Below are 16,805 nucleotides of genomic sequence, written 5' to 3' on the forward strand. Positions count from 1 at the left end.
CGGATATACATCACATGGAAATAGAAATCAATAAAAATGGAAAGAAAACTAATATTTTATAACTTTTTTAAAAAACTAATTTCTATTTCATTAAAAATATTTATTATATTCATAATAAATATACATGTTATAACATTATTTGTACGATAACCAATAGCATTACTCGACCTATAAGAATTCTCGAATACAATTGATTGGCCGATGCAATTTATTTATGCCAATTGTATGCAATGCAAAAATAATTTAATATGAAAAATAAAAGTTAAATAAAACAATTACATAGTAATCGATATTAAATATATTAACGGCTTCTAAAAAAAATACGTAGTCATTAAGTTCAAGGTAAATTATTATTACGTCGATAAAGTACACCTATGTTGACATTAAAATTTAAATGGAAGCCAAGAAAGAAAGAGAATAATAGGAAAGAAAACAAAAGAAAAAGGATATGTATTAGCGTTTTAAATCTATTCTTTACAAATTTAAAATTGTCGTCTAGATGTTATATTTAATTCTGTTTGTCGATAAAAATATCAAAACGTAAAATCTGTTTGTAAACAAATTTGTTATTTTTGTCAAGGTTCTATCTACAATTAGTATATATATTATAAAATATATATGTAGACATATGTTACTTATCTATAGCGAATGCGCAATCGCCTACAAACGTTCATCCATCCTGCAGTTCATGCGTAACCTCGTTGCAGATTGTTTTGAAAGAAGAAACTGACAAAGTGTATCCTTCGTTAAAAGAGTATAGATAACGTGAAATTATTAAATATTACATATACATAGATACATATACATTTTTAACGCGTAATTAAAAGGAAAAATAAAAAATCTAACGAAATCATGAGTCTGGTAAGACAAAATTTTCATAAGGAATGCGAGGAAGGATTAAATAAACAAATCAACATGGAATTATATGCAAGTTACGTCTATTTGTCCATGGTATATAATGATTAATATATTATAAATTAAAATATTTTTGTTTCTTTTCATTTGTTTTTTCGGATTAGAGTGGGGAGGGGCAGAAGTGAATAGATATTACACATTATAGTATTTCATCCCTTTTTGTTAACAAAGAACGAAGTACTTACATTTGCGTAAAGTTACACGTCAAGTCGTCTCTGTAATTTCGAATCGTCTAGAATTTATTGATCATTTTCAGGCGTACTACTTCGACAGAAGCGACGTCGCATTGCCGGGTCTCTATAAATACTTCAAAAAATCTTCCGACGATGAACGCGAACATGCAATGAAATTTTTAACGTATCAGAACAAAAGAGGCGGCGATGTTGTTTTTACGGCTATCGAAGCACCGGCGAAAAATGATTGGTTGTCTGCGAAGAATGCCATGACTGAAGCATTGAAATTGGAACAAAAAGTTAACGAGGTACGTACGAATTAAATTATATTCCTCAGTTCCATACAAGGAAAAAAAAGAAAAAAGAAAAAAATGTGCATATGTGCGTGTATATGTGTATGCATAATATTTCTTATTTCATGTGTTATCGACAACGATTCTTTCGATATATTTTCACCTGTATTATTTCTTCTCGTCTCTCTCTCTCTCTCTCTCTCTCTCTCTCTCTCTCTCTCTCTCTCTCTCTCTCTCTCTCTCTCTCTCTCTCTCTCTCTCTCTCTCTCTCTCTCTCTCTCTCTCTCTCTCTCTCTCTCTCTCTCTCTCTTTATCTCTCTCTTTTTATCTCTTTACGAAGTAAATTGACGGTGCGTTCTTGGAGATTACGATGCATGTCAGTTAATTCGATTAATACTTACTATTGCGACGTACGATTTGAAAATATTCCAACATGGTTAGTTTGAGTTACGTTAAAACAGTAAAAGACTGGGGGTGTAACTCAGTGGTAGAGTGTCCGCTTCGCATGCGGAAAGTCCTGGGTTCAAATCCCAGCTCCTCCAACGACTAAATTTTTTTTTTTTAATCCTATATTACCTTCTCTCTTGTCACAAATTTCTTTTTTCTTTTCTTACAATGTTTTTATTTTTTAATCATTTCTATAAAAAAAAAAGAAAAAAGAAAAAGAACGAACCATCTCATTATTACATTTATAACATGTTTCTTTTGTTAGAGTCTATTGGAATTACACGCCATTGCTGGGAAACATTCCGATGCAAATTTTATGGACTATCTGGAGACAGAATTTCTTCAAGAACAAGTGGACTCGATTAAGGAAATTGCCGATTACGTTACAAATCTCGAATTAGTGGGGGATGGCCTTGGGATTTACGTATTCGACAAGGAAATGAAAGAGTGAAATGACATTTTTTAGTTTTTCTTTCCCTACGAAATATAATTTTCAAATACATCGCATAAATAAATAAGTTCTGTCATTATAATCTTAACATATTACACATATATATATATATATGTGTATGTATATGTAATATGAATATATACAGAGTAAATCCAAAGTTCCTGTGATTTAAAAAATTATTTTTTCTCCAGACTTGTTAGATACATTTTTCTTTTTTTTTATCAAATTGTAATACTACAAGGCCGAGAATTTTTTCACAATTTGAAAAAATAAAAAAAAATAATTAAGCCAAAAAAGTCTCTTGAAAAAGAGTAATTGATTTTTAAAATCACCTAAAAACTTTTGGTCCTCTCTGTATAAATATTTATATATGTATGGATGTATGCACGTACTTACTCATAAAATGAGAAATTAGAAATAGAAATGCATATATCATTGTTATCTATGATTCTACGACATATGAAAAAATGCCAATCGCATGCCATTTGCTTTCATTCGATTAATCATAATTCATAATGATGGAATATAAGAAAATTATAAGATCAACACACACAAATGTATTTAAAAGCATAAATAGTATAAGTGCAAAATTAATGTAACAGATATTACAATATAAATTTTAAACAAATGTCGAGAATTAAATTTACGTAATAAAAAAAAATAATAAAATGTTGTCAACGTTACTACGAAAATATAACTATCTATGTAACCTCAAAATTAAAATATATCAAATTAAAAATGAAAAATTATCTTCCAAGTAAGTTTTTAAATAAATAAAAAAGAAGAAAAAGATATTGTCCTTTTTATAATAATAAATCGATTTTTAGCAACTTTCTCAATACTAATACTAAACGAAATTTCATTGCAACGTGCATGAAAGAAAATTCAAAGAAAGTATTATGCGACGACAGTACCATCTGTATCGACAAACCACTTGAATGGCCGACCGGGAAAAGAGCTCATTTTAAATTTCACGAAGAAACCGAAGCTGCTATGAATAAACAAATAAATGCTGAATTTAAAGCTTTTTATTATTATTTATCTATGGTAAGAAAAGAATACAATTACAAACCATACATGAAAAAAAAAAGAGAAACAATCTCATCATTTTGCACTTATTCCTTACATATATATGTATATAATATACAAAAAAGGCGGCATATTTTGGGCGCGTAGATGTTGCATTGCCAGGTTGCGAGTCATATTTCATGCAAATGCATCAAGAAGAACATGAGCATGCTTTAAGATTTGTCGATTATGTTAAAATGCGAGGTGGTCAAGTAATATTATGTCCGATTTTACCACCGGTTGATCCAAATTGGAAATGCCCTCTTCATGCCTTTAAAGTAAACATTTATATACAATATATTACATTTTTAATGTAATTATTGATATATATAACAAAAACAGTAATCATTTTTCCATAATCGATTCTATCCATAATCTTATCTAATTATATATAAATACACACATACATATATTTGATAAACATAATCAAAAACAGACTGCATTGGACCTCGAGATAGAAGTCAGCGAAAAATTGGTTAATGTCAATACGGTAGCTGAAAAACATGGTGACTTGAACGCAAGTGATTTCATTATCACAGGTTTTATGGAAAATCAAATGAAAAGTGTCAATGAAATGGCGAAATTCGTAACGGTTTTATCAGGCATAGGCGACCAAGCATTGGCACGTTTTGTTTTCGATAAGGATTTACTTGATAATCATGTATCATCGGAATTTAATGTAATTAAAAAAAAATGGCGTTTTAAGATAAATGAAAAAGTAAATGGATAAAATCGTTTATCCTTTGTGATATTCTTTTTTTATTACTGTATATGACATTTTATATATATATATATATATATATATATATATATATATGTTGTGTGTGTATCTACATGTATGTATATATACATATATAACTACGAAAAAGTAATAACCACGTTATATGTTGAAAAAAATTTTAGTAAAATTATACATGAGAATTGGTTATAATCGATAATACAAAGTAGAATTGTAGTCACATTTAACATTCAAATATGGCGAATATTGGTAGCCATGTTTGTAAGGGCGATCACTAAAGCATGAGCAAGCGTGAGTCAGTTTATGCAATAAAGGTGGGGAAGTGTGGTGAGATATTATTTGCTTCATATGTACGACCGATTGAAATTTATTGTTTTCTATTTTAACGTCATATTTCTATAGATTTTAATAAACAATATTTCATAAACGTGTAGTTATAAGTTCAACGTGTGTTACGCAGTTTTAGATTGACGCGTAATTAACCTTACTTTTTCATCGTAAGATAAGTTTTACTTACAAGTTATCTTTTTTGATAATTACGAATGGACTCCTTTAGTTATCTACGTTTTGAGGGTAAGTTTAAGAATGGCTATTGACTTATCGAGTGGTTGTAATGAAGCTATAGAAGTTTTGGACGAGAGAGAAGAAGGTGAAATATCTTTGGAAGATGTAAGTTCCTCCGAAGAAGGACATCTCAGTTACGGATATGGGAATAAAACTGGAAGATGTATTAATTGTCTTTCCACTCAGCATTGTACGTCATGGTGTACTTCTACTAAATATTATCATACGAAGAGTTCCAATAGAAAAGGTACGGATTGATTTCCTTTTGTTCGTTAGAACGATTAATATTTTTAAGATCGACGTGAGTTGCATGTTCCCTTATTTTATATATATATATATATGTGTGTGTGTGTGTGTGTGTGTGTGTGTGTATCCATTGATTTAATATTTTTTGCAATTAGTTTGATAAAAAGATTTTTACTTTAATGTACTATGTTATTTATGTTTATAAGTTATCCATCTAATGAAATAGAAGTTTATTTTCTTTTTTTTAAGATACAGTTCAAGAAAAGGAAAATCGTCATTATGCAAAAGATTCAGGATCTGCAGGAATTAAACATAGCTCTTCTACGCTACAAGAAAAGAATGACGATCTTGTACCTATTTCTAGCGATAGTGATATGGAGATTGTTGGTCTTATGGATAATTCTAAACAAATACATTCTCTATCAAGATCAAGAAGTAAGAAAAAGAAAAAGAAGGAAAGAACCCATGGATCTAGTATCAATGATGATTTTGTTTCTTCTTCTTCCATCGATATAACTGCAGGAGAGACTACATTAAAACATGATAATGACAATTCTAAAGGAGATCGTTTGTCTAGATCTCATCGTAGAGATTTAAGTCCATTGCATAGGAGCGTTAGATCAAGATTATCTACAAAATCTCCTTCCAGAAGATATAGAGCATCTATGTGGTTCAAATTGCCTCTTAGGAAATCAAAATCACCAGTCATGCGTAGTAGATCACCTGTGTTAAGAAGATCTCCTCATAGATCTCCGCACCGATCATCTACAAGAACGATATCAAAAAAGATGTCGAAAAACGAACAATTGCCTTCATCTAACACTTGTACTGACAATGTGTATGGTAATGTAAATAAGCTATTAAAGAAAATAAGACATATAGATTCTGTAAGAATTCGAGCACAAGAAGGAAATATTAAAAATAAAGAACACTGTTCGACATTGAAAGAAAAATTATCAAATACGATGAAATGTATGTCAGACAATAATGGCAATGTAACAAATTGTACCAAAGAGAAGACAGTTACGTGCGTGGAAATAAATAATGATGCCGACGATGAAGAGGATTTAGCATTATTAAGACAAAAAGCATTAGAAACAAAGCAAAAACGTAATGATAAAAACAATGAACAAAGCAAAACAGAACTTGAAAATAAAATTACCACTTATGACGATGATCACAATGAAGAAGATTTAGAATTGCGTATGATAGCATTACGTTCTGCTGTACTGAAGAAATATCAAAATGAAGTACAGCGAAGTGTAAAGACTAAAAGATATGATAGCTCTACTATTTCTCATAGTAAAAGTCCATTTACTCAAAGCTTTTTGGATAGTAGTATACCTATACCAAGTGAAAAACGTGTTGAAACACCACCGATTACTCAAATGTTTCCTGCTTTAAATGAAAATACACATACTGAAGATATGGAGCTAGATACTGATATTGAACAGGAAAAAGAAAAATTACCATATTCTCCAACAGATAATATTACTATAGATATACCCTTAGACACAGAGCTTTTAGGGATACAACCATCTGATGTTTCGTTTATTAATCTTAACAAAATTAGTAGTCCACCTTTCGATAATACAAATAATCAATTGGAACACAGAGCTGTACGAACAGGAATTATTGAGAACAAAAGCTATTTATCAAATATGATGAACAATACAAGTACTGAAAATACGTTTTATGACATGAATCCTGATGCTCCTTATTCTCCGTCTGATTCCATTGAAACTAGCAAATCTGATGTTATTGTTACAAAACCATGTCATGAATCTATATCTACCTCTCAATTTAATGACATGCATTGTAATATGATGAATGACATATCCACTAATGAAACTTGTATCGCAATGGATATTAGTACAGGTCAAGAGAGACCTTATTCACCGACTGATGCACCTATATACGATCTTGATTTATCGCAAACGCTTTCATTAATACAAACATCTCATTTTTCAAATAATTCTAATTTAACATCCGCGCAGATGATGTACGATACTTACGGAAATTCGAATATATTAAATATGCACGAAAAATCACAGTTGCAATATTCAGCTACAGGAGAAAATGTAGAAGTTGAGAGTTTTATTACAAGAAAACAAACCAATTCTCCTCATTTCTTTGAAGCTGATTCTATATCTCCTATTGATTCAATGTTAACAATTGATGATATTCCAAATACAGATATTATTAAACCAAGTACACCAATATCTACATCTCTGAATTCGGAAAATACAGAAAGTATGTTAAATAATCCTATTCATAAAATAACGAAAATTGCTGAAGAACCACTCTATATGCATGGTGTTCCAGATGTTACTAAAGATATAAATAAAATTCCTACTCTTATCAATAGAACATTAGTTCCTGCAACAATTCTAAAATCGAATAAACAGCTGCAACAACCATTGCCTACAAAGAAACATGAAAATCATGTTGAACCAACATTCAAAAGTGCCGAAATGCAACCAATTCCTATTGATTTCAATGTCAATACAAAATTAAGTACTCAGTTCAAACCTATGAAGCTTACATCTGTTATAAAAAAACCGCAAACAATATTAACTACACCTATAGCATTCCAAAGTTGCTTGAATGATGAGAGTACAAGTAACGTAATAGAGGATGCATTTGTTACTCCATCCAAAGAACATGAAACTAGTTCTTTAAAAAATATTTCGTTAGTAAATTCAAAAAAGGCTGTTTTTATTAATAATATAGATTTAGTGCCTAAGAAAAAGAAGCGTACAAGGAGATTTAGGCGAAGAAATAATGTTACTCAAAATATTAATATTAAAACTTCTAGTGAAAATGTAGAGAAATCAGAGCATGATTCAGGTGCACCAGAAGAAACAAATAAAACTATGATGAATACAGAAAGTGGATTACCATGTAGTGATATTCATGAAAAACAAAAAAATATATCCGATGCTACAGTTCTTGCTGATTTCGACAATGTGAAATTAACAAAATTGAGTCAAGAAAGTAATTCATTGTTGATATTGGATGAAAATTCTGGAAAAAACTCTGTAAAAAGTAAAGCTTCATTTTCATGTAATGAAATACAAAAGGATAATATTGTACAACATTCTACAAATTTAGAGAGTAATATTAGTTCATCACTTAAGATAATAAATGATCACATAGCAGTGGTTACAAATAGAAGGCCAAGTTTAGATGAAGATGAAGAAGCTTTAAGAGCAAGTTTATTAGCGTCTTTAGCAAAACGCACAAAATCTTTAGATACCAATTCTTGCAATGCATCGTTGATTACCACAACTGCTACTTTGTCTTGTGTTAGTACTGTACCATCTGTACAGAAAACACAACAAATGGATACAGGAACACCACCACTTACGCATCAAATAGTTCAAAATGATACTACACTTCATTCATTAACACAATCTGCATCTGCATATAATTCCGGAGATGAAAAAAATCACACATACACTGTGCCAGTATCATCTGCTGATGTAAAAGAAAATAGTATTGGCATTAGTACTGATACGTCTTCTTGTTCGTTATTAATAAATTCTAGTAAGAAAAGACCACTTCCTTTGTTAAAAGGGCCATCAAAAAAATTTCTTAAAAAAGTCTTAATTCCTGCAAGTACAAAAGTTGTAAATAATGCTAAAAAATACCAAAATGCAGTAGTTCAAAAGAGATTAATTTTACAAAAGGCAATATCTAATTATAATGCTGAGAAATTAATAGATATTAAACCAATTGCTAGTGTAAAGTCTTGTGAAAATAAATGGACAGGCAATACAAAAATCATATCTTCAGATACGCAACGTATTGTGATAAATTTAGGATCTGACACAGAGAGCGATTCAGAACACGAACGACTCAAAGCTATCCCTATGTCAAATTCAAATAAATTAGAAAAACGTCCGATTTTAACAATACCTACGACAGAGTTTGAAAAAAGCGTAGATCAATTTTTAAGAGATGTTAGAAAGAAACAGGAAACTGCAGCAGCAAATAAACAAACTATTCCTTTACATAATGTAACTAAAAAGAATTTATCATCTGTTACATCTGCAGAAAGTAAAATTTCTCCTACTGTTCATACACCCTTGGTAAGTTATATATATAATATATAATATATAATATATTATATATAATATATATATATATATAAGGAAAAGTTAGAAAAAATTTATCATTTATTTGTGAAAATAACTTTTTAGGCAGTACGACATCTTCCAGTATCGAAGCAAGAAGAGTATCGTCGTTTGAAACAACAAATTTTAGAACGTGAGATACTAAAATTGCAGAGATCAGTAGAAATTGGTACTTCTAAGAAAATAAACAATTTTAATACGTTACATTCCACAACATCCGATAATTCAAGCAAAGAATCATTACCATCATATAAAGAGAATCCAAATGTACTTGGGAAATTTTCAAATCTAAACCTACAGATATCTGTAAAAAATAATAATGAAAGAAATATCGAAGTTAAAAAGAATAAAAATTCCTCAACGTCTTCGACTATTCTAAATTCTGCAGATAAGAACAATTTTGGAAAACAAAATGATGCAAATTTTATATCAAATTCCAAAAAAGGATCTCTACAAATTACTTTAAATCCTAATGTACGAATCTCTAATGAAGAAGCATCCAATCAAAATAATAAAAAATTGAAAACAATAGAAAGTAATGTTGCTTTGATAGATACGACAAAGTCAGTATCTGAAAATACAATGGGTCTGCAAGATACAGGAAAATCTAAAATAACAACTGCTTCATTGAAAGTATTAACTAAAGACGAAGTAAATCATAGACTTGTTCAAATTCAAGTAAAACAGCACGAGCCTGATCAGGTAATAATAATAGATAACAAGACAGATTTATCTGAAAGAACAGACTTAGTACATAATAAAAACAAACAAGGTATTGATGCAAATAAAGATGAAGATAAAATTTGTATTGAACCTGATCAGGATCACACTAAACAACATAATGAAATGGACAAAGCGAACAATTTAAATACCAATTGTATATTCACGGAAAAAAATGAAAAAGAAGCAGATGTAAGCCAAAATGAAATAATTATCGATGACATAAATAGTTCGAGTATGTTAAATATGAAATTATCAATAGAACATGAGAATGTACAAAATAAAAAAACTACAGAGAAAAATCAATTATTAGTTACATCTGTGCAAGACAAAGTGGAAGATAATACAAATTTGAATTTATCGAATATTGAAAGCAGCAATGAAAGTGATTTATTGACATCAAATAAAATAGAAACAAATAAAGTAGCAAATGTTGAGGAATTAAATGAAAGTATAACAAAGGATGTTACTATAGAATTAAATTCTCTTGTTAATCTTCCAAAGATGGAGCAAGTACGACATTTAATGGAAACAGAACATAAATTAGTTATGAAAAGGTATATTAATTTTTCTCTTAAATACATATATTATATCTAAGAAGAGATATTTTAATAATGAATTATTTATGATATAGGTATATGGTCTTAGACAATCTTGCTGAAATGTCAGGAGATTTACGTCAATGGGATATGGAGAGAGATTTACAAACAAATTTTGTAGAAGAAGTTAAAAAATTAAGAGAACAATTAAAAATTGCAGAAGAAAAGTTACGAATACATCGTAATAGAATTAATAGTATAGGTCCAAAAGTAATGGATGCGCATGAGAAAATTAACAATGGAAGACGAGAATGTTTCAAATTATCTAGAATTTGTAAAGTTTTAGGTTCCAAAGTTGTAGGACAGGATTATAAGTATGAATGAATTTTATAATCATCCTTTAAAAAAAAATTTTGCATATTAAATAAAATGATGTTTTTTTCTTTTTTGCTTCTATTAGAGTACCTCAGGCCGGAGCAGATCTTTTAGATAATAAGTTAAAAGAAGTTGCAAGTCATACACGACAACTTTCCAAAAAGAAAGTTCCTTCCATTCATATATCTGAAGTTTATGAAGAAGTTGTTCCGCTGAAAAAAGAATCTGGACCTAAACCTATAGAAAGTGAAATACCAGCATTTGAAAAATCTTTTACAACAGAACAACAGAATGACAATCATAATGAGAATAATAATATGATTGCATTGAAAGATGAAGATAATATATTAACATCAATGAATACTCAAGTATCATCGGATCAAGAAGACGAAGAAGATGGAAGAGATATTTCTTCATGTGAAACAAATGATACAATCAAGCACGATCATTATTACAATAGAACAACGACAGAAGTAGTATCGTGCGTAAATAATAATCCTGCCAATAAAGAAGATTGTGATATTACTCAGTGTATAGAAACAGGGGAAATAATGTTAAAAGAAGATAATTATCAGAAAAAGAAAACTATCGAGCCTTATGTTTCGATGTTGTCACATTTGAAAGTAGCAAGGTGGGTTCTACATATATACATATGAATATGTATATGTGTAAATACGCATATGTATTTATACATATCTATACATATTTGTGCTTCTTATCCTTCTTACTTAGGAACGTGAATCCCAATGGAGTGCTTTGTCCATACGAACTAATGGGAACTTGTAACGATGGAGATTGTCAATTCGTTCATCAATCTGTCATGTTTTGTAGCCATCATATGGACCGAAACACATTAGGAATACAAGGTGGTTCTAACCTTTAATTGCGAGTTTTAATGAATTATGAAATTATCATGAATCTCATTTTTATATACATATTTGTAAGAACGCAATATGTTTATGTGACGTCAAATTATGTTTTTTCTTTTTATATATACATATATACATTAACATTTCAATCAAATTTGTGTGCATTAAAAATTGCAGACTATATTGATCCTGACGCGGTACATTCTGATGATCCAAGTAGAAGCAACGCCCGAAGATGGTAAGTTGTCCTCATGATGTGGCAGGAGTTCTTGCACAAATAATTGCCATTTTATCATGTAAGAAATCCGCATCTAAAATAGAAAAAAACAATTTATTTACCGTCTTATTTCGGGTGTCTATTATCTCATATAGACATTGGAAAACAAAAAAAAATTCTTCCAAATATCTATTTTTTACGCATGTAAAGTGTCATACGTGTGTGTGTATTTATATATGTATATATATAGACATATATATATATACACATAAGCTACATGACGATCAGTGTGTTTAACGTATACAAAAAAGAAAAAAGGGAGAAAAAAAGAAGAAATCGATGATGCGAAGACTCGAAATTGAAGAAGACGGCCTAATGACCAACACCGGAGATTCTGTGGAGTATCTTTTCATACTTCGATATACGTTACCTCATAATAATTAATTAAAAGTCTTGTACCTGTATAATAAAAATTGAATATTTTATTCCTATCTCTGTGATATATATTATTTATCAAACAATGCATGGGAGAATACTTTTGGGGAAGCCAAGTATAATTATAACAAAATAATAAAGTGGTAAAAACTAAAAAGAAAAAATTATTAAATCAAAGATATTTAATTTCTTATATAGGCATAATTTTTAAACGCCATATTTATCGCCAGGGAAATCGCCCTGAGTTTTGTATTTGTGCCAAGGTAATTTCCCACTTAAACGAAGTTCATCCCAATTACTAATCCAGTCGTTTGGACAGATAGAAGTAAAAACTCGTTTAAACCATGTGCAAGCTTCGTGTCCTTCACCAAGAATATGTTCGCATCGATAAAAATCCGTATACATGACGTAGCATCGTAATGTTTGATTTTGTTGTTGAAATCTTATTAACAAAAATTTTAAAAAGATAAATTATAAAAAGATTATTTAATATATTTATGAGATACCGTATTATTAATCAATGAATGATAAAAAGTTTACCTTGGATCTGATCCAGGAGAAGAAAGAAATTTTCCTTCTTCAAATTTAGAGTCTTCATATCTTTCTTTACCCTGTAAACATGGATCATCTTCGTACACTTCAATCGTTATTTTCTTCTTTTCTTTAGCCGGTTTTGAAGGAACATTTTCTTTTTCATTATCTATTAATTTAACCGATAATATAATTTTGTCTTTATTTTTATTAGAATCTTTTTTATTATTTTCTAATACCATATTTTTAATATAATTTTTAATTAAATAAACTTTAGTCGAGCCTATATAAATAGACAAATAATTGAAATGATCAAAGATAAAAGTTCTTATTTGAAAAGACGTAAGAGAACAACAAAAACGATGACTATGTTCGTATGTAATAAAAAAATATGAAAGCTTCTGAAACCCTGCAAATAGGCAAATTTTAATCATGAGAAGAACAAGTATGAATGGATACCCAGTGTTACTTGTTTAGTTAATAAAACAGAGCTCTGTTACTACCTCTTCGATCGATAAAACAGACATCTAATATTTGTTCAAATGATGAAACAGGGCTTTACTATTATCTGGCTGCCGAAGGGAAAGCCTATAGCGTTGCAAGCAAACTGCATTGCGGTCTGCTGCAGATGCAGAGGGTCAAAGCACGAAGTCGGTTCTCAGAAGTAGTGGCAGCAAGGGAACAAGAATACCAGAGGAAAAAAAATGTCTTTAAGGTCATTAAGATGACAAAGATCAGCCCGTGGAAAGTTACTAGGGTAGATGAATAGATCCATATAAGAATCAATAGGATGACCAATAGGATACAAATTTTGAAGGAAGCACTTACTGTATTTGCTTATGTAGGAAAGATGGATAATGGTTTAATAATTCGTGCAAGTAGAGCACGCTAAGGACATTTATGATAGTCCCAATATAATCCGCAGTTAGTTTTTTCATTTTATGATGACCAATCTCACCACGAAATTAGATTTAGAATGTTGAGTTCAGTCCTGTTATGCTTTCAAGATTTTAGAGCTAAACTAAGATTTAACCCTTTGGACTTCAAATATTTTCTGGGGAAATATGACAAAATTACAAATACTTATGAATTTATTTAGTTTTTTCTTTCGTTTAAATCTACTTTATTCTAATGAATTTTAATTTTAAATTTTACATTTTACATTTTACATTTGGAAATTTTGCATGCTAATATATATTTAGAAACAATCGCCCATTCTTGCCTTACTTGATTACAGATCATAATAGGAATATATATTCTCTGATAAAATCAATCAAATTTTTGTCATTCATTATTTAACATGTTGATATCGGCTCTGTAATTTGTATTTTACTGCATCGGGCGGCAACATTAAATGCACTTTCCTATACCGAGTGGTTCTACCTTAGACATTGGAAAATTACTTCAATCGCTGAAGATCTCAATTAAAAAGTAGAAATCTGGCGAAAAAAGAAATTATTTTTTATCATCAACAAAACCGATATCCAAATCTATATTGTAATGAGGCATTGATACATGACACTTATAGACAGGAGAATAGCCAAAATATTCTTTGCGATAATGTCTTGTCTGTATATCTGTAGGTATCTGTACGATTATGTTACGCTAAATATAAATACGTTCATAAAAAATACATTGTATAATATTTGTTCACGTGGTTTGAACCACGTTACGTGCGTGGCATGTAAAATATAAATGTTTCAATATAAATATAAATGTTTCTTGAAGCTTGAAGCCATGTGTGGATATATAATTCATGAAACTATTTGTGAAATGTTTAATCGCAAAGATAAATAAATAAGTAGATGAAGAGTGTGACCGAAGAAAAAAAAAAAATTAATTTTTTACTTGTATACATTTAATATATTTTATTATATTTTCTTATATATTTTTTGTATGTAGTTCGAGAGAATTGCTCTTTATTCAATGTGACAAACAAAAATAATAAATTAAGCAAACAAAAAGATTGAACATTACTGTATTAGAGCATGGTTACTATAATTATATTTTTTTATCTATGATTCAGATCTGTAATAGGTTATTATGTTCTATTAATTTATATTTTGTTCAATGAGTGAGGACAGGAGCGTATTCACGAACTTTAAATGTTGTAACACTTTTCAATTAGGAATATAAATGGCACTATAAATAAAACATATTTTAAATAATTAATATATTTTTATTTATTCAGACTTTGGTTCCGTATTCAATACCAAACTACTTTTCTTATTATTTATGTTTATAATAGAAGATTCCACGGTACTTTTAATAATATCATTCAATTTCCAAAATTTATTTTCAACATTATCAATGACAAGTTGAATACAATTTTTACAATTTTCTTCAGTTACTGTATTTAATGCTTCATAAAATAATCTTTTTATGTCTGCACATTGAAACTTTACTTTTTTCTTTGTGACATAACTTTTTTACTTTGACCCATATCATTTCTATCAGATTTAATTCGCAGTGATAAGGTGATAGCTTAAGTATAATCATATTTTTTAATTTTGCTATTTCTTTTATTACATAAATATTGCATATCGATTTGTACTGTTTTATAATATGCAGCAATTCAACCTTCACCATCATATCCTGAGAGAAGTTAATATTTTTATCATGCAACCATTATTTAATGTCGGCTATTTTCCGATCACTATTAGGTATTCTTCCTATTTTTCGAGAATAGTAAGGAACGTTATCCATAATAAAGGAATTCTCTTCAAGTTTAACGAGAACATTAGTAAACCATTTTTTGAAGGTAATAGAATTCATTTCTTCATGGTAGTTGTTACTTTTCTTCGATTCAAAAATCAACAAGGCATCGTCAACGAATCCATTATTGCTACCAATATAACAGATAATATGTTGTTTGCTTTTATTTGAGGGTCTTTTTAAACTCTCATTTTAGACTCTCTAGATTGTCGTCCATTTAAACATGCATTCAGTGACGAACTAACGTTTGAATTTTTCGATATTTTATTTTTAACTTGCATTTCACTTATTCACATCATCTCTTCCAAAAAATATATTTTTTTCTTAGCTTCTCTAAATTCTTTTATTTTTCGTAAATAATTTCTACGCTATAAAACTATTTCTTCTTTATCGCTTAAAACATGATTACGTTCTATTTTCTCATTTTTAAAATCCATTTCTTTTAATAGTAACTTGTAAAACGTGGATCTTTTAAAATTCGACAAAGAAGTATTGTCATTCACAATTTCCAAAATATTTTTAATCATGGGCAATTCGTTTGGATAGAGAAAGTGATAGACTATTCGTCTTATCGCACTTCATCGGAATCATTATTTATTTTATCGAAAATTCTTTGATGAAACTTTGTTCTCTTTGGAGATGATATTCTTCCTATTAAATGTTCCCTGCATATTCTTTAGATCGTTTATTTTCAAAACATCACAAATTTAATAATGTAATATCATAAATTTTATCAATTTTACGTATTTTGTGTAAATAACACGTAATTTTTTACCTTTTAGAAACTCCTGTAATATTTGAAATTATTTTTATTATATCCCCGATAGATTTTTTAGGGTAGTTATTCAGTTCTTTTTGATAAATATTTAAAATAATGTTTTTTTTACTAAATCTCAAATATGAATGTTGATGTATTTTTCAAAAAACAACGCGGACGTTTGACTATTTTCGTCTTCGAATGTAGAACTTGTAAAGCACATGTTTATCTGTTTATCTCCTGACGATTATTTGTAAAAATTCTTATTCGATAAAACCTGGCACGCTAATATGAAATCGTATAACTACTCTAATAATTATTGTTATTAATACAATATGTTCTTTTATAATATATATTAAATCGAACAAAAACCAATCTGTCGTTATTTAAAATTTTGTTATAAATTTTTTAATAAAATATTTTTGAGATCATGTTTATGTGATATTTTTCTTTTATTTTTATTTGTAGAATATGCTGTAATCGTTACATAGAAAAAATAAGGACACCATGTATAAAATAAGAATATATTATCAGTCCTCATAAATGAAAGTTCGTCGACACAGAAATTGTCTAGATAATTCCTTCTCAAGGAAACACATGACGTCACATTAC

The 16,805-nt window shown here is 29.2% G+C and overlaps 4 protein-coding genes and 1 non-coding gene across 6 annotated transcripts; 4 read left to right on the top strand and 1 right to left on the bottom strand.

Annotated features, from left to right (window-relative positions):
• Positions 1-658: 658 nt before the first annotated feature.
• Positions 659-2,907, top strand: LOC124425538 (soma ferritin-like). Its single transcript, XM_046965997.1, has 3 exons — positions 659-951; positions 1,172-1,396; positions 2,094-2,907. The coding sequence occupies exons 1-3, from the start codon at positions 853-855 to the stop codon at positions 2,277-2,279; spliced, it is 510 nt and encodes a 169-aa protein (XP_046821953.1). The 5' UTR covers positions 659-852; the 3' UTR covers positions 2,280-2,907.
• Positions 1,852-1,923, top strand: Trnaa-cgc. The gene has a single exon. It is a non-coding gene; the product is annotated as a tRNA-Ala (tRNA).
• Positions 2,908-3,087: 180 nt separating the features above from the next.
• LOC124425652 (soma ferritin-like) lies at positions 3,088-4,371 on the top strand. Its single transcript, XM_046966254.1, has 4 exons — positions 3,088-3,326; positions 3,434-3,625; positions 3,784-4,063; positions 4,304-4,371. Exons 1-4 carry the CDS (start codon positions 3,153-3,155, stop codon positions 4,369-4,371), a joined length of 714 nt encoding a protein of 237 aa, XP_046822210.1. The 5' UTR covers positions 3,088-3,152.
• LOC124425380 (myb-like protein O) lies at positions 4,273-14,893 on the top strand. Of its 2 annotated transcripts, none has more exons than XM_046965649.1 (8): positions 4,273-4,897; positions 5,152-8,990; positions 9,102-10,312; positions 10,390-10,668; positions 10,755-11,300; positions 11,402-11,535; positions 11,716-11,776; positions 13,276-14,893. In XM_046965649.1, the coding sequence occupies exons 1-8, from the start codon at positions 4,672-4,674 to the stop codon at positions 13,313-13,315; spliced, it is 6,336 nt and encodes a 2,111-aa protein (XP_046821605.1). In that variant the 5' UTR covers positions 4,273-4,671; the 3' UTR covers positions 13,316-14,893. The 2 variants fall into 2 exon arrangements, with proteins under 2 accessions (XP_046821605.1, XP_046821604.1); XM_046965648.1 differs by having other exon boundaries at positions 4,276-4,897; positions 5,146-8,990.
• LOC124425381 (cytochrome c oxidase subunit 6b-1-like) lies at positions 11,540-13,255 on the bottom strand. Its single transcript, XM_046965650.1, has 2 exons — positions 12,731-13,255; positions 11,540-12,632 (listed from the first exon to the last, which is right to left on the bottom strand). The coding sequence occupies exons 1-2, from the start codon at positions 13,153-13,155 to the stop codon at positions 12,398-12,400; spliced, it is 660 nt and encodes a 219-aa protein (XP_046821606.1). The 5' UTR covers positions 13,156-13,255; the 3' UTR covers positions 11,540-12,397.
• Positions 14,894-16,805: the final 1,912 nt, after the last annotated feature.

Source organism: Vespa crabro, chromosome 7 (assembly GCF_910589235.1).
Source record: "Vespa crabro chromosome 7, iyVesCrab1.2, whole genome shotgun sequence".
Taxonomy (NCBI): domain Eukaryota; kingdom Metazoa; phylum Arthropoda; class Insecta; order Hymenoptera; family Vespidae; genus Vespa; species Vespa crabro.

What these genes read in the sequence shown, in the direction of transcription:
- LOC124425538 (XM_046965997.1), top strand. Translation starts at nt 853, where the DNA reads ATGAGTCTGGTAAGACAAAATTTTCATAAGGAATGCGAGGAAGGATTA. An exon ending in GTTACGTCTATTTGTCCATG is followed by an intron (nt 952 to 1,171) that starts GTATATAATGAT and finishes GATCATTTTCAG; the next exon opens with GCGTACTACTTCGACAGAAG. An exon ending in TGGAACAAAAAGTTAACGAG is followed by an intron (nt 1,397 to 2,093) that starts GTACGTACGAAT and finishes TTCTTTTGTTAG; the next exon opens with AGTCTATTGGAATTACACGC.
- LOC124425652 (XM_046966254.1), top strand. Translation starts at nt 3,153, where the DNA reads ATGAAAGAAAATTCAAAGAAAGTATTATGCGACGACAGTACCATCTGT. An exon ending in TTTATTATTATTTATCTATG is followed by an intron (nt 3,327 to 3,433) that starts GTAAGAAAAGAA and finishes TATACAAAAAAG; the next exon opens with GCGGCATATTTTGGGCGCGT. An exon ending in GCGTTTTAAGATAAATGAAA is followed by an intron (nt 4,064 to 4,303) that starts AAGTAAATGGAT and finishes GTAGAATTGTAG; the next exon opens with TCACATTTAACATTCAAATA.
- LOC124425380 (XM_046965648.1), top strand. Translation starts at nt 4,672, where the DNA reads ATGGCTATTGACTTATCGAGTGGTTGTAATGAAGCTATAGAAGTTTTG. An exon ending in CATAAATTAGTTATGAAAAG is followed by an intron (nt 10,313 to 10,389) that starts GTATATTAATTT and finishes TTTATGATATAG; the next exon opens with GTATATGGTCTTAGACAATC. An exon ending in GTTGTAGGACAGGATTATAA is followed by an intron (nt 10,669 to 10,754) that starts GTATGAATGAAT and finishes TGCTTCTATTAG; the next exon opens with AGTACCTCAGGCCGGAGCAG.
- LOC124425381 (XM_046965650.1), bottom strand. Translation starts at nt 13,155, where the DNA reads ATGATTAAAATTTGCCTATTTGCAGGGTTTCAGAAGCTTTCATATTTT. An exon ending in TCTCCTGGATCAGATCCAAG is followed by an intron (nt 12,633 to 12,730) that starts GTAAACTTTTTA and finishes TTTGTTAATAAG; the next exon opens with ATTTCAACAACAAAATCAAA.